We start from the raw sequence: 16,611 nt of genomic DNA on the forward strand, positions 1-16,611 counted from the left end.
TGTTCCACTGGAAAAATCTCAACCAAGTCTAGAGTTGAGTGCTTTTGTAGACTTCTACCTGGAGGCACCACTTGGTATGTGTGTTGGTATCTACCTGCAAAGCCATCAGATGTCTGGAGTATATGTCAGGCTGGTTACTCCTGAGGGCATTCTGTGCCAAAAATTTAAAAATACCATGCACAATATTTTAAAATTCTGCAAGTTTTATTTGTCAATAAATAAATGCAGAGGCTCCAGCATGGCAGTGAGGAGCACAGACGACTGGCTGCATAAAGGTGGGAGATCACCACACAGCCCACAGCACCCCGCCCCTCCATCACCCCCAGGACATGGACTCACCGGTGAGGCTGCACCCAACCCTGACACAGCACAAGGCCTGGGCCTGCCCCAGAAACACCCAGGGGCCCTGCCCCTCTGCAGCAGGCACACCAGGTGTAGGGCAGGCAGGCTCAACCAGGCAGAATCCAAGTGTGGAGGGGCTGCTTGTGGGGAGATCCAGATGTGGGGTGAGAGGATTCTGTGTGGGACAATCTGGGTACAGGAAGCTCAGTGAGGAGGTCTAGGTGTTGTGACATATGGCTGCACAGAGGCTTGTTGAGGTGGGTTCCAGGTGCAGGGGCAATGGGACTCTGCAGGGGCTTCCAGGTGAAGGTGGTTGGGGCTCAGCTGAGGGGTCTGGGTGTGGGGGCCTCAGCAGGGGGGTCTGGGTGCTGGGGGAGTGGGACTTGGTGGGGTGGAGGTCTGGGTGCAGCTGGTTGGGGGTCAGTGGCATGGGAGTCTGGATGTGGGGGCTCAATGTGGTGCAGGGGGTGGGGCTCCTCAGGGTGAGGGTTTGAGTGCACAGAGCTCAGTGGGGGTTGGTCTGGATGCAGGGGTTGAAGTTCAGTGGGGTGGGGTTTGGGTATGGAGGGCTATGGGGGTTCTGGGTGTACAGGATGAGGCTTGGAAGGGATGTCTGGGTATGGGAGGTACGGATGCATGGGGGTTGGGCAGATGGGGGAGCAGCTCCCCATACAGTGACCTCTCCCTGGGAGCTAAGGAGCGATGGGAGCAGGAAGCGGGGGAGGATGCCGAGCTTCCTGCAGCTGGGAGAGGTTTCTGGAGCTGGGTTTGACACAGCCCCAGCCACTCCCTGATGCTCCTCCTCTCCTGCCTCCAGCCCAGCTGGGACTAGCAGCTGATCTCAGCTCAGGGTAGGAGCCACTGACTGGGGTGTCCCCAGCCCTCCTGGTGATTTACCTCTCTGCTGGCTGCTCCAAGTGCCTGAAATGTTGTACCTGTGCAGCTAAGGAGTGGTGTGTGACTGCTCTTGCAGCTTCCCTATCAGAAAGTCATTTTTCTGTGGGAAAGCAAATAAATTTGTGGGGACATTAATTCTGCACGTGTGCAGTGGTGCAGAATTCCCCCAGGAGTAGCTAGTGTGTCATGTTACACTGAGTGCAGAAATATATATATATAGTCCTGGGCCTCACAGCATGGACACCTGAATTCCATTGGACCAGGGCTGGCACTGTATTTTGCCACCTCCAAAAGTTGTTCAGGGGAGTACCCAGCCAGAGTAGTGTTTGTAGTGAAGCCGATACAAGGAAACTGCCCTTTAAAGGTTGAAACCTGAGGCTCTATAGTGGCCAGCCATGCAGGAGCTGTACTGGAGCTTTTGGTTATTGGTGTATGCAAATGTGTGAGTGCATAGGGTGCCCTTAAAGACACAGAACTCTGTGCCCCTGAAAACCACAGGCTGCAGCTCACAGCTGGTGAGGGGTTGTGTGACTAAGTCACAATTACAGGTGCCCATAAAATTTGGTGCCCTAGAAGGACACCTGTGTGGCATATTCCTAATGCTGCACCAACCCCTGCCCAGCAGCAGCTCTTCCTTCCCTCACTATTAAAGAAATTCAGGAATTGAAGATAGGGAAACTAGGGAAGGACTTGGGCTGTGGGGTGACCTTGAGGATTGAAGCAGGAGTGGAATCCAGACTCATAGGGGATCTTGTGGACAGCCACAGCTAAGGAGGGACCTTGTAATGAAACAGCGTCAGAGGAGACATATTCATAGGGAGGGTCTTGGAGAGGACACAAACTCAGAGAAGGGCCCTAAAGGGAGACTTGGAGAGGGAAATTCAGGGGGACATAGGGTTGGAAGGAGCCTTGGAGAGATGAAGGTATTTTTGGAGGGAGAGGGAAGAGAAACGGGAAATTTGGAAGGTGTGAGGGAGGGGGGATGTTTGAGGAGAGAGAAATGTATTCAGGCTTATTGGTGGTGGAAGTGTAGGAGGTAAATTATAATGGTAGGAGGCAAGGGGATGTTTGTGGTACTATGAAGGAGGTCTGTGTCCCCCTCAGCTTTGGTGACAGTTATTCCACTGTGCTCCTTGACCCCCAGCAGGTGATCTGGGAGGGAGTGGAACCAAGCTGGCTGGACATTGGGCAGGGCACAAGTATCAGGCCTTCTCTTAATGGCTGTAGCAACTTGCTCCCACTCTCTGTCCTCATTGCAACAGGAGAGCGGTGGGATTTGAACCTCAAAGGAGTGCAACACTGCTTCCCACTGCTCCCTGTAATGGCAGTGCCTAAAAACACAAAGTATGTGCCCCTTTGGCCTCTGCATATCCTGTTCCTCCATCACTTCAGCTGCAAAAGAATATCCCGCTCTTGCAACAGACTTGCTTATTGTGAGGAAAGTGGGCGGGGATTCTTTCTGTTAAGAGAATCACAGATGGGTAGGGCTCTGTGTCAACATGTATACAGCACCTACTCAGCAACTCCAGCTGTTTTCAAGTCTGTACATATGTTTCAGGAATCACTGCGAGCTGTGGAACCTAGTACTTAAGTACCATTGATAGTGCCTGACTTGAATGTAGCAGAGACCACAATGGAATCACCTGCTGGCTTCCATGAGGTAAGAAAAAATAAAGAAAACCAAATAAGATTTGTTGAGATCCTGATCCAGAACTGCACAACTGAGTGCATGGAGTTTCAGTCCTGCCTTATCAGGCAGGGTTGCTGTTCCCCTGACATCTACAGTTGTGAGGAGTTAGCACCCTTACCATATTTTATAGAAATGGTTGACACTTCCATCTTTTTTTCCACTTTTTTTCCCACTTTTACTCGCAGCCTTGTCAATAAAAACAAAAAGGAAGTACAGACTGACCTGTGCCATACTGGGAGTGAATAAGCAGCAGCTCCACACTTTGAAGTCAAAATATGGTGCTGCAATTATGAATTTATAATATGAAATTGGAAAAATATTTTCAAATATTACCACTTTCCCATTCTTGCTTCTTTTCCCCCTCTCAGGACTTAAACAGCAAAACAGACCCATTGGGAAATGTAGGAACTAAATGGACGAAGCAGCAAGCAGTACAGTGGGATGCTAACTATAAGGTACCATAAAATAGACAACATTTTGGAGAGAATAAATAAGTTTATGGATCTTTTTGAGGGCGAGTGGGGGAAGGAGTTTTGGGATGAATTTACTGATTATCAAAGTGTTTGAATATTTAGTGATATTAGGTTCCAGGTTGAAATTTCCTTATGTTTATCATCTGAATCCAGAGCTTAATTTGTGCCAGGGCTTGCCAGGGCTGAGTCCTGACACCTCTAGTCTTGGCAGTTCAACTTGCTGCACCAGTTATGAATGTAAAAAAATTGCTTGAGCCCTGGCACCTAATTGCTTGAGCTCCAGCATCTCTTTCATTATAAATTAAGCACTATCTGAATCCAATCATTCTTTTGTGCTATATTTCTCTCTGTTTGGTTTGTAACAGGCAACATATATTAATTTCATAGCTTCATTCCTTTAAAAGGGATTCATTTAGGTGGACTCACCATTGTATATTATTTACTATCATTACGCCTGAGGGCATTCTGCAACAAAATTTAAAATTCTGCACCAAAATATTTAAAATTCTGCAAAATTCTGTAAATTTTATTTGTCAAATAAATGTGGAGGCTCCAACATTGCATTGGAGAGCACAGGCCACTGGCTGCGCAGAGGTGGGAGATCACTCTGCTGCTCCCCACTGGGACATGGACTCAGTGGTGAGATTGCACCCGACTCTTTGCAACAGTGCAAGGACTGGGCCTGCCCCAGAAACACCCCAGGGCCCTGCCCCTCCATGTCAGGTGCACCAGGTGTGGGCAGGCAGGCTCAACCCGGCAAGATCCAAGTGTGGAAGGGCTTAGTGTGGGGGGATCCTGATATGGGTTGAGAGGGTTCTGTGTGGCACAACCTGGGTGTTGGTGGCTCAGAGGGGGATCCATGTGGTGGGGGAGATCTGGATGCAGAGGGTCTTGTTGGGGGGTTCTGGGTGCAATGATAAAGGGACTCTGCAGGGGGGATCCAGGTGAAAGTAATTGGGGCTCAGCAGTGGAAGGGTCTGGGTGAGGGGGGAATAGAGCTCAGCAGGGGAGTCTGGGTATGGGGGGTTCAGTGGAGGGGTCCAGATGCTGGAAGAGTGTGGGGTGGAGCTCAATGGAGTGGAGATCTGGATGTGGGTGGCTCATCAGGGTGGTTCAGGTGCAGGGGGAGTTCTGAGTATGGGGAGTGAGGCTCGGTGGGAGGATCTGGTTTTGAAGGGGTCTGGATGCACAGGGATTAATCAGATGGCGAGCAGCTCTCCGTGCAGTTGAGGAGTGATGGGTGCAGGAAGTGCGGGAGGGGGTAGTTAGTACAACTTCCTGCAGCCTGGGGAGAAATGTGGGGATGAGTCTGACCCGGCTCTGGATGCCGTGAAGGGGAAGAAGAAGTCCTGTCTTTCCCAGCCAGCCGGAACTAGCAGATGAGCCCGGCGCAGGGTAGGAGCCACCAGCTAGGTCTTCCCCAGTCCCAAAGTGATTTACCTCTCTGCCAGCTTCCCTAGGCAGGGAAAACATACTGCTGGGGAGGGTCGTCTGACCACTCTTGTGGCTTCCCTTTGCTTCCTTGTCAGAAAGCCATTTTTCTGTGGTGAAGCAAAGAAACCTGCAGGGGACATGAATTCTGCACATGTGCAGTGGCACAGAATTCCCCCAGGAGTAACTATCATAGACAGTGGGCCTGATTCTTGGTTCACTTATATCATTTTTACACCAGCATATCTGCACTAACTTTAATCGAGTTACTCCTCATTTATACCAAAGTGAAAGGAGATTGTGGCCCAGTGTCTCACATTCCTAACAAGATTGTTTAAAGTCCTTTGTTTTTTTAATGATAAACCCCAACTTCCAAAACAAATGTTCCTTCAAGCTCTGCTGGAAGGAAAGTCATCACAATAAAAGGCTTCTGAGGGAAGAAAGCGGTGATGCCTGCAGGATTGTTTGGGAATCAGTTACAGATTTACATTTGTGTTTATTACACATTAGAAATATCAATGCAAATATTTCTGTCCATTGCTGGATTGCTTACTGCTGGCTATACATTATATACATCTGTTGTCTCAAAGCAAAACTGGGTGGATTTAAATGAAAAGCTATCTCAAGTTCACTAATGGTGTCTATAATAAAATGTGACTCAGGAATACGACTCATGGGAAACGTGGGGAAATTGGCCTCTTTTCTGTACACGAAAAGTTTAAATTCCACAGAAATCCATAGGGTATAAAATATTTGTTCATATAATTTCATAAATTGTCCAAAAATATGTAAATCACTATCAGTAGAGGTACTCTGGCAACTTCAATGGAGGGGTCTTCTCATTTTAAAAGTCTAACTGAGAGCAGACAAATAGTGACAAGTTACCTGTTAGGTCTGCAAGTTGATGTAAGTGGGAACATAGTATAATTTGCACTGATTTGGCATTCAGGGGGTGTATATCTTGCATGCTGGCTCTTAAAAAGGGGATGTAATATAGCTGGAAGAGCAACTAACAAGGAATGTAAAACCTGGTCTTACAACAGTTTTTGTACTGCTTTAACTGTATCTGTTTTGAAATATCCTTTTGTTTTGCAACAGACACAATTAAAGTGGTACAACGCCCTTGTGTGGATGCGGATTCTGGGATACAAAGATGCTTAGAACTGTATAGCTTAAGCTTCTGAACAGAAACAGTTAAACCAGTAGGAAAACTGTGTGTATTCAGTACAAAGCTCCTCCCCATCACTTCAACTCTCTGCTCCTCTTCTCACAGCCTCATCTAAATGTAGCAACTTTAGTAATGCTCAGAATTGCCACCCCCAAGCATTTAGCAATCATGAGATTTTTTTTTAAAAAGTAATACATGGGGGGAGGGGGTATTTGCCTCTAGCTTTTGAACTGTTTGAATTCACATTTTCAAGTTTTTTTCTGCCACCATAAGAGCTAGAAACTTTTTTTTTAATGAAAGCAGAGAGTCTTATATAGTCACATAACTCCAGAAGCTGAGGCTTTAGGATAAACACCAAATATGGTGAGGCTTGAGGTAAAATTGCAGGAGTTGGCAGCACTGAATTCTTGAATTGAAATTCTGAAGTCCCAGTGTTAACACTGGTATAAAACAAGGTCAAACATGTTCACTTTTCCATAGTAAACTATGAAGGACAGTTGGTTAAGGCACAGGCTTGTGAGATGGGAGATCTGGATTCTATTCCCTGTCTCTGCCTCAGACTTCCTGTGTGACCTTGGGCAAGTCATTTTATGTCTGTGTGACTCAGCCCATCTGTAATATGATGAAAATGCTTACCTGACAGAGGTATAGGGAAGCTTCCTGTGTTAATAACATTTAGCCCAAGGCATAAACCAAGTAACCATCTAACTGCAGAGCATAATACAATGAAAGGCTCATCTTTATGCACAAATGTTTGCCTGATTCCTGGGTATGGTGGAGGTGGTCAATCACTGCCTGTTGTAGCACGATAGTGATTGTATTCATTTTAGGAAAGCATGTCCAGGTCTGTGGCATTGGCTATATAAGAAGTGTGACCATTTACAGAAGAAATCCCACTTGTCTTTTCTGTCTAATTCATTACCAGAAAGTTTTATTGTGTCATTTGAAATCCCATTAGGAATGTGAAATTGGCATTAACTGAGATCCTCTTTATCTTCCTTTAGCGCTCTTGAGTAGCTATTTTTGCCTTCTTGTATGTTTGCCACTAACACTAGGAAACACACTGAAGGAGTTGAAAAGGGTTGCTTCTATCTAAGCTGAGGCCAGCTCATAATTATTACAAAGGGCTCCTTCCATTTGGGGGGTGCAGTTTAGTGGGTTTTTTTGGGGGTGGGGGTATTTGTTTGTTTAAGGCTTTATTTAAAGGGAATATTAACCTCCAGTGGGGTAAAAGTCCTAGGAGCATGAAGGAACTGCTATTTAATAGTGCAAATGGCTAGGGTTCCTGGTTTCAGGAGATGCTATTTTGTTCATGGCCTTTGCTAGGGTAACTTTAATGTCTGCCATTTTGCTGGTAGGACTGGACCATATGCAGCATTTTGGAATGAAAGAGCAAGATCTCTCTGAATTGCCCTCCCCTATAAAGAGTAAATCTCATTTTCTCTTGTCTTGGAGACTGGCTTGTTAAAGGACTACCAGTGACTACCACTTCAAAGTGATTCCAATATCTCGGAGTAGGATGAATAGGGAAGATTACTGCATATCTCTCCCTCCTTTGAAGAAGTACAAGGAGGGAGATGGAAAGACTTCTTGGAGCTGCTTTTGCCTTGGAGGGTATGTCTACATAGCGAGCAGCAGTGAGTTCAGAGCCCAGGTTGACAGACTTGGGCTCATGCTACAGTGCTAAAAACAGCTATGTAGACATTCAGGCTCCGGCTGGAGCTCAGGCTCTGAAGCCTAGGGAGAGGGATGAGCTTCAGAGCCTGAGCTCCGACTGAGCTGCAACATCTACACAGGTGTTTTTAGTGCCGTAGAGCAAGTCCATGAGCCTGTATCTGTTGACCTTGGCTCTGAGACTCGCTGCTGTGGGCTGTGTAGACGTACCCTGCAAGACTTTGGCTTTGAGAGTTTCCCTTTCTGATGGTTTATTGGCAGAAAGCAAGAGAGGTTGAGGTTCCAGACTGAATCTGGGTGCTGTGGAAACACAAGCCAGGAAGACTTTTTAGAATGACATTTTTCAGACTTACTCAAGGCCCCACACAGTCATAGAGAAAGCCCAGACCACACAGAGGGAAAAGCACCATCATCCAATCTACACTAGGACTTCCACAAATGCTAGGATGAAGAATTCCTTACCATGCTGAGAGTAAAGGAGGCCTAAGTGGCAGGCCTACACTACAAAGAGATTTGCTATGATTAGTTGCCACTCACCTAATACAGGAGAGAAACTAACCATGTGGTCTGTATTGGTGGCCACTAGTTCTTACAAAATTAAAATTCTACCTTTTGAAATAAACAAACCAAAGTTTTTCTAATTTTTTCTCCTTTCATCAAAAAACTGCATAAAAAGTAGAAGTCTCTAAATGGGCCTTGAATTTGATTCTAAAACACCACAGGATTTTTTAAACCATCACACAAAACCAAAGAGAATATTCCTGACTTTGTTTAATCTCAATGTCATGCTGGGATGTTTTAGGTACGAGAGACAATTTCAATCCAGAAACTGTCTTAGATGATTAATATATGAAAATTGTATTGTTGGCTAATTAAGGTTCCTCATCTGTTGGTTATTTCTTTCCTATGCCTTTCTTCTCTGCTCTACATCTTGCCTGGGCAGCTGAAGAGTTTGGGGTCCAATAGGAGTGATTTTTGTAAAATGAGGGATGGAGTTTCAGTAGGGAAAGTTCCATCTTTTACTGAGTTATGTTAAGGGTGGAGTTTTCTGGGATTTTTTTTTTTTTTTTGGTGGGTCTTATTTTTGACCAATTTGTTATTTTAAATAGGCTCCATGAGTAGCAGTCGGGCTCCTTTTAATGCGTTGTTATAAATTACAATAAATAAAAACATTCCATATGATAATGTTCACACATGTATTTTATGTGTCATTTTTCTACTAAGGAAGCATCGCTTTGCTACTTGCTCACCGTAAGAATCATACGAATGAGAAATCTTCCTCAGGGAGACTTTTGTGAGTACCTTTACTGTTCCTTTGGGGCTCCTCATAGTTCTAGAATTACTGGGAATACAGATGAGCAACAAGGGTGATTCATTTGTGAGGTAACTTAATTCCAAGGATGAATCTGACGTCAGTTAAATCAGCAGAATGACTAAAGCAGCAATGAATTTGGCCATGTGTGTGTTGTGAAATGGACCCATGCACCCAAATTATTTCCCGAGAATATTATCTACGGTCCAGTTCCATGAGGACAAATAACTGTATTGTTACCCAAATACAGTAGAAGTGCAGTTTATCACAAATATTTGGAGTAGTGAAGAGTGTCTGGGCTATCATACGTGTTCAGAATATTGCCAAACTATAATCAGACAATCAAATTATTATTTATTTATTTATATTGTAGTAGCACCTGTCATGGAGCCAGGACCCCATTGTGCTATGACTGTGGGACTGTGGCTTTTTGGGCTTCTAGTAAAGTGTTCTTAAACAATTCCCAATTATCATTCATATTTTCCTCATTAACTTCCTCCTCACAGCTGATCTGGCTCATAATTGTTCTCAGATTTGTGGAAATTGGCCCTTTGAAAACCCCAAGTATATATATAATTGGTCTGGACTTTATTCCTTTTCCACATTATAAATGTGATCAAGTAATGATCACTTGTACCTAAGCTTCCATTAACTTTTATTTCTGTGATCAGTTCCTATTTATCTGTGAAGATGAGGTTTAATATAAAATTCCCCTGTCTTAGATGCAACACTTTTTAAGTTAGGAAAATGTCATCTATATAATATTTAGAAATTCCTAGGATGTTTTAGTACTGGCAGCATGAGAGATCTCCAGCATGTGTCTCTCAGATTGAAGTCATGATCAAGCAGCTTTTTTCCCTACACATTATAAATAGATGCATAAGTAGTCAGTCATCCTGTTCCCTAGTGTGATTTGTTGGTCTGTAGTAGACCCCAACTAATACTCTATCTTCTGCTTGTTATGTGTTAGAACATTGATCCATAAACACTCAAGATGCTTTTTTCTGAGTTATCAGTTATTTGGAAACAGGTAATGCCATTTTGACAGAGTGCATTCCCTCTCCCCTTTTGCCCACTTGATCTTTCCTGAATAGGTTATAACCATTGATTTTAACATTCCAATAGTGTGACTCATCCCACCAGGTTTCAGTAATACCAACTAGATTGAATTTATGCTCATAAATCATATCACAATTCCTCGTTTGTTAGCCAGGCTCCTAACATTGCTGTTTAGGCAATTAAATAATTTCTTCTCTTCATATCCTTTGGTTCTTTGATTAATTTTGTTCTAAATATCTTTAGTCTGTGCTAAATCAGTGCTCATATCTTCCCTTTTTTACCCTCCCCTATTATTATTATTATTAGTTTAACGCCCTCCTGATATTCTAGCCAGTCTGTCCTTGAGTAGATAGGTTCCCCTTCTGCTAAGGTGGACACTATCCAAACTATACAACCTCCCATAGAAGGTGTACCAATGTTTCACAAAAACAAACCTCTCCACCCTACATCACTTAGTCAGCAATTCACTTTCAGAATCTTCTGCCTTCTGTCTTCCTTTACTTGTGGGACAGGAAGGATTTCGGAGAAGATTGCTTGGAATCAACTGCATAGGAGCCAGAAACCACTTCAATCATTCACTCATAATAATCAAGAGATCTCTTGGAACTTTTGTCCCAGATAGTTCTATATACTACAGGACTTATTCTCCTGAGATCATATGGCGTTTATATACAAACCAGTTTCTTGGAAAGTATATAAGACCTAGCAAGTCAACTGATCTCTCGATGCCTCAATTCCCTCTGTGTAAATTGTGAATAATAATACTTCCTTTGTCATGTCTATTTAGAATGTAAGCTCTTACATGTGTTTGTACAGTGCCAGGCCTAAGGGGGGCCTTGATATCAATTAGGGTCTCTAGATGCTACTGTAAGACAGCTTCTAATAATCACAAGATATGGACAGAGGAAGAGACACAAATATGTGCTGAAAAAGAACCTTGCCCTTGTGACTGAGCTGTCCACAAGCAGGAAGCTACAGCAGCAAACAGATTAGTTTGGTGATTGCCCAAGTAATACCTGGTTCAAAAGGATTTTTAATGAGACCAGTTAGACAAGAATTAAAAATGCGGCTGAATGACTTGGTGTGAATAATTGACTGTAATCAAGGACACGTCTAAGGTCTAGTCCCAGCTTAACTGCTGCCTCACTCTGTAGCCAAGGGCGACCCATCTATCTCTGTTTCAGATTCTATCTGAAAAATTAGAATAATATTTAAATACATACTTGTTAGAGATGCTGAGGATTAGTTTGTTTATGCTGTACAAGGATTGAAATATGTTCAGTGTGCTGTAAATGTTAACTATTTTAATTATTTTCAGAAGAGTTTTTTACATGCAGATAAAGTACAAGTAACAGGCATTATCAGCAAATGCTACTGCGTTTCCATACTGACATTTGGAACACCATGTTCCATGACTAAGGCTCCTAGGATCCCATTGTGCGAGGAGCTGTACAAACACAGAGCTCACAATCTAAGTATAAGACAAAAGCCAACAGATGGATACAGACAGCCAGGGAAGCACAAGAAAGCAATAAGAAAATATTAATCAGCATAATTGACAGAGGTCTTTGCACACCAGCTGCCCAACCATTATTATGTTTTTGTAGGCATCAATGTAAGGAGAGTTTTGAGGAGTGATTTGAAAGTTGACAATGAGGTTGCCTTGAAGATGTTTACAGGGAGCACCTCCCAAGTGTTAGGGGCTACTTGGGAGAAAGCATAAAGGTGCTTGTTTGAAAATTTCACAAGTTGGCATCATGGGCTGATGGGAGGTGAGCATTGACAACATGAGTAGATGAGAGGTAGGGTGGGGATTGACAATGAAGGGCCTTGAAAGTGAAGACAAAGCAACTTTTACTTTTGATACGACAGAGAAGGTGGATCCAGTGAAGAGATTCAAAAAGCGGAAAGACACGGTCAAAGCATCGGGCTAGGAAAATTACTTTGGAGTGGCATTCTGAGTGGATATGAGTGGGACAAGACTGCATTTGTCAAGGCCGAAGAGAAAGGCATAGCACTAGAGTGGAAGGACTGGAACCTGGGTTTCTGACATCTCTGTTTGAATAACAGAGACTTGGTGGGATAACTCACATGACTGGAATACTGTCATGGATGGATATAAACTGTTTAGGAACGACAGGCAGGGCAGAAAAGGTGCGGGAGTTGCATTGTATGTAAGAGAGCAGTATGACTGCTCAGAGCTCCGGTATGAAACTGCAGAAAAATCTGAGAGTCTCTGGATTAAGTTTAATAGTGTGAGCAACAAGGGTGATGTCGTGGTGGGAGTCTGCTATAGAGCACCGGACCAGAGGGATGAAGTGGACGAGGCTTTCTTCCAGCAACTAATGGAAGTTACGAGATTGCAGGTCCTGGTTCTCATGGGAGACTTCAATCACCCTGATTTCTGCTGGGAGAGCAATACAGCGGTGCACAGACAATCCAAGAAGTTTTTGGAAAGTGTAGGGAATAATTTCCTGGTGCAAGTGCTGGAGGAACCAACTAAGGGCAGAGCTCTTCTTGACCTGCTGCTCACAAACCGTGAAGAATTAGTAGGGGAAGCAAAAGTGGATGGGAACCTGGGAGGCAGTGACCATGAGATGGTCGAGTTCAAGTCCTGACGCAAGTAAGAAAGGAGAGCAGCAGAATACGGACCCTGGACTTCAGAAAAGCAGACTTTGACAACCTCAGGGAACTGATGGGCAGGATCCCCTGGGAGAATAACATGAGGGGAAAGGAGTCCAGGAGAGCTGGCTGTATTTTAAAGAATCCTTATTGAGGTTACAGGGACAAACCATCCCGATGTGTAGAAAGAATAGTAAATATGGCAGGCGACCAACTTGGCTTAACAGTAAAAAGAAAAGGAGTACTTGTGGCACCTTAGAGACTAACAAATTTATTAGAGCATAAGCTTTCGTGAGCTACAGCTCACTTCATCCAATGAAGTGAGCTGTAGCTCACGAAAGCTTATGCTCTAATAAATTTGTTAGTCTCTAAGGTGCCACAAGTACTCCTTTTCTTTTTGTGAATACAGACTAACACGGCTGCTACTCTGAAACTTGGCTTAACAGTGAAATCCTTGCTGATCTTAAACACAAAAAAGAAGCTTACAAGAAATGGAAGATTGGACAAATGACCACGGAAGAGTATAAAAATATTACTCGGGCATGCAGGAGTGAAATCAGGAAGGCCAAATCACACCGGGAGTTGCAGCTAGCAAGAGGTGTTAAGAGTAACAAGAAGGGTTTCTTCAGGTATGTTAGCAACAAGAAGAAAATCAAGGAAAGTATGGGCCCCTTACTGAACGAGGGAGGCAACCTAGTGACAGAGGATGTGGAAAAAGCTAATGTACTCAATGCTTTTTTGCCTCTGTCTTCACGAACAAGGTCAGCTCCCAGACTACTGCACTGGGCAGCACAGCATGGGGAGGAGGTGACCAGCCCTCTGTGGAGAAAGAAGTGGTTCAGGACTACTTAGAAAAGCTGGACAAGCACAAGTCCATGGGACTGGATGCGCTGCATCCGAGAGTGCTAAAGGAGTTGGCGGATGTGATTGCAGAGCCATTGGCTATTATCTTTGAAAACTCATGGCGATCGGGGGAAGTCCCGGACGACTGGAAAAAGGCTAATGTAGTGCCCATCTTTAAAAAAGGGAAGGAGGAGGATCCTGGGAACTACAGGCCAGTCAGCCTCCCCTCAGTCCCTGGAAAAATCATGGAGCAGGTCCTCAAGGAATCAATTCTGAAGCACTTAGAAGAGAGGAAAGTGATCAGGAATAGCCAGCATGGATTCACCAAGGGCAAGTCATGCCTGACTAATCTAATTGCCTTCTATGACGAGATAACTGGCTCTGTGGATGAGGGGAAAGCAGTGGACGTGTTGTTCCTTGACTTTAGCAAAGCTTTTGACACGGTCTCCCACAGTATTCTTGCCAGCAAGTTAAAGAAGTATGGGCTGGATGAATAGAAAGCTGGCTAGATTGTCGGGCTCAACGGGTAGTGATCAATGGCTCCATGTCTAGTGGGCAGCCGATATCAAGTTGAGTGCCCCAAGGATCGGTCCTCGGGCCGGTTTTGTTCAATATCTTCATAAATGATCTGGAGGATGTGTGGATTGCAACTTCAGCAAGTTTGCAGATGACACTAAACTGGGAGGAGAGGTAGTTACGCTGGAGGATAGGGATAGGATACAGAGGGCCCTAGACAAATTAGAGGATTGGGCCAAAAGAAATCTGATGAGGTTCAACAAGGACAAGTGCAGAGTCCTGCACTTAGGACGGAAGAATCCCATGCACTGCTACAGACTAGGGACCGAATGGCTAGACAGCAGTTCTGCAGAAAAAGACCTAGAGGTTACAGTAGATAAGAAGCTAGATGTGAGACAACAGTGTGCCCTTGTTGCCAAGAAGGCCAATGGCATTTTGGGATGTATAAGTACGGGCATTGCCAGCAGATCGAAGGACTTGATCGTTCCCCTCTATTCGATATTGGTGAGGTCTCATCTGGAGTATTGTGTCCAGTATTGTGTCCACAATACAAGAAGGATGTGGAAAAATTGGAAAACGTCCAGTGAAGGGCAACAAAAATGATTAGGGGACTGGAACACATGACTTATGAGGAGAGGCTGAGGGAATTGGGATAGTTTAGTCTGCAGAAGAGAAGAATGAGGGGGGATTTGATAGCTGCTTTCAACTACCTGTAAAGGGGTTACAAAGAGGATGGATCTAGACTGTTCTCAGTGGTAGCAGATGACAGAACGAAGAGTAATGGTCTCAAGTTGCAGTGGTGTAGGTTTAGGTTGGATATTAGGAAAAACATTTTCACTAGGAAGGTGGTGAAACACTGGAATGCGTTACCTAGGGAAGTGGTGGAATCTCCTTCCTTAGAAGTTTTTAAGGTCAGGCTTGACAAAGCCCTGGCTGGGATGATTTAGTTGGGCATTGGTCCTGCTTTGAGCAGGGGGTTGGACTAGATGACCTCCTGAGGTCCCTTCCAACCCTGATATTCTATGATTATATGATCCCAGTGCCTAACCAGTGGGCTATAGAGTCATTCTCACTCTTTTTCTGGCCCAACACATATTTAATGATTCATACACAGTAGAACAGCTTCAACAGGAGAGATTGAAACCAACCTAGCCCAGAATACTCCTTACCCCAGTGAGTAGAGCACTGTGCAGGGATGGAGAGACCAAGCTCAAACTCCTTCTCATCAGGCAGAGGTGAGAATGAATTTGGGTCTCTCAGATCCTGGGTGGGTGTCCTAGCCACTTAACTAAAAAAGTTATAAAGGGACTGGTCACAGCGGCATGTGAATTTAGGAGTGGTTAGTGAGTGCCATCAGTGTGGGCTTTGCAGGTGGGGGAACACCTCATTTGAGGATTCCTTTGGGACTTAGGCATCCAGGTATCTAGACTGAGCACATGCCTGCTGGCAGAAATTTCAGTGCCTAAAGAGTTAGGCAGCCGCTGAGTGGGGTTTTGAGGATCTTGGTTGTCCCTAAATATTGGACTTGTGCTCCTAAGTCTTTTTATGGCTCTAGCCCAAATATCCTCTAATCATGGTCTTAGAGATTCTTATGGGAATAAGGAGAAGGAAGTCAGAGGCAGATTTATAATAATAATAATTAATAACAATAATACTAAGTAGAGTTCTCTGAAAAATCAGGCTGTAAGCAACTCAAATTGGGTATCCAAATTAGTAGACACTTTTAACCTTAATCTTTCTGTGCCTCTGTTCCCCACCAGTAAAATGATGAGAACCCCACCCCCATCTCACAGAAGAGTTGTGAAGCTAAATTAGTTAATGTACATGAAGCTCTCAGATATGATAATGATGAGCACTCTAGAAAAGCCCATGAGAAAATTAATCATTCTGTATTCCAATCAGGGTTTGAATAAAGCACTGAGCCATGCATTGAGGATAAAACAAAAAACTGAACAGCTGCTTATTCAGTGAGCCCAATCCATCCTCTGTGCTGAGTGTGGTAGGTGTCCTACGGAAACAACAGTATGTGATCAAGTGACTGAAGACTATCAAAATACATATGTTCAAGGAGGCCAAATAGAGGTTGCATAGGTAACCTTAATTCTGGAAGTTCCTAATTTTTGAGTGCTTGACTTTTCAACCTTAGCAAAAAAAAAAAAAAACCAAAAAAAAACACCTTACCATATTTTTTGTGTGTAATATCATGTGCCTCTATGGAAAAGTAGGTACATAACCATTGTGTTTTAATTAGAACTTAATATAGACAATACATTCTACAGTGCCTTAATCACCATCCACTACTTCAGCATATCTCAGTGCTATGACTTACCTTTCTCCTTGGATAGTGAGCCTTAGCAGCTAATGTAAGTGTGCCTACAGGTTGGAGTGCCAATAGAAGACTGCCAATTTTTGGGTAACTTTTATAATTTTTAATCTGCTTTGTGTTCAATATAGGAGCTAGTCGCCTTCCCAGTCAAGTGTATTTGCTTCTGCTGTTTTCTTTTTGATCAATATTCAGCCTTCCTGGACTGCCAATTTTGTAGTGTTACCAGTCCATTAACTATTCTCTCCATTTCCACTTGTA

General features: G+C 44.0%; 1 protein-coding gene across 3 annotated transcripts in view; it reads left to right on the top strand.

Annotated features, from left to right (window-relative positions):
• The first annotated feature begins 2,730 nt into the window (after nt 1-2,730).
• Nucleotides 2,731-16,611, top strand: part of LOC119858047 (cytosolic phospholipase A2 epsilon-like) — a 61,982-nt gene continuing 48,101 nt past the window's right edge. For 2 of the 3 annotated variants that reach the window (XM_038407886.2, XM_038407887.2), the window contains exons 1-3: nt 2,780-2,899; nt 3,298-3,384; nt 8,900-8,969. In XM_038407886.2, the coding sequence (XP_038263814.1) occupies nt 2,873-2,899; nt 3,298-3,384; nt 8,900-8,969 (184 nt within the window). In that variant the 5' untranslated portion in view covers nt 2,780-2,872. Of the gene's footprint in view, nt 2,900-3,297; nt 3,385-8,899; nt 8,970-16,611 lie in introns of all 3 variants that reach the window. The other variant, XM_038407884.2, reaches the window with a different exon arrangement.

Source organism: Dermochelys coriacea, chromosome 6 (genome assembly GCF_009764565.3).
Source record: "Dermochelys coriacea isolate rDerCor1 chromosome 6, rDerCor1.pri.v4, whole genome shotgun sequence".
Taxonomy (NCBI): Eukaryota; Metazoa; Chordata; order Testudines; family Dermochelyidae; genus Dermochelys; species Dermochelys coriacea.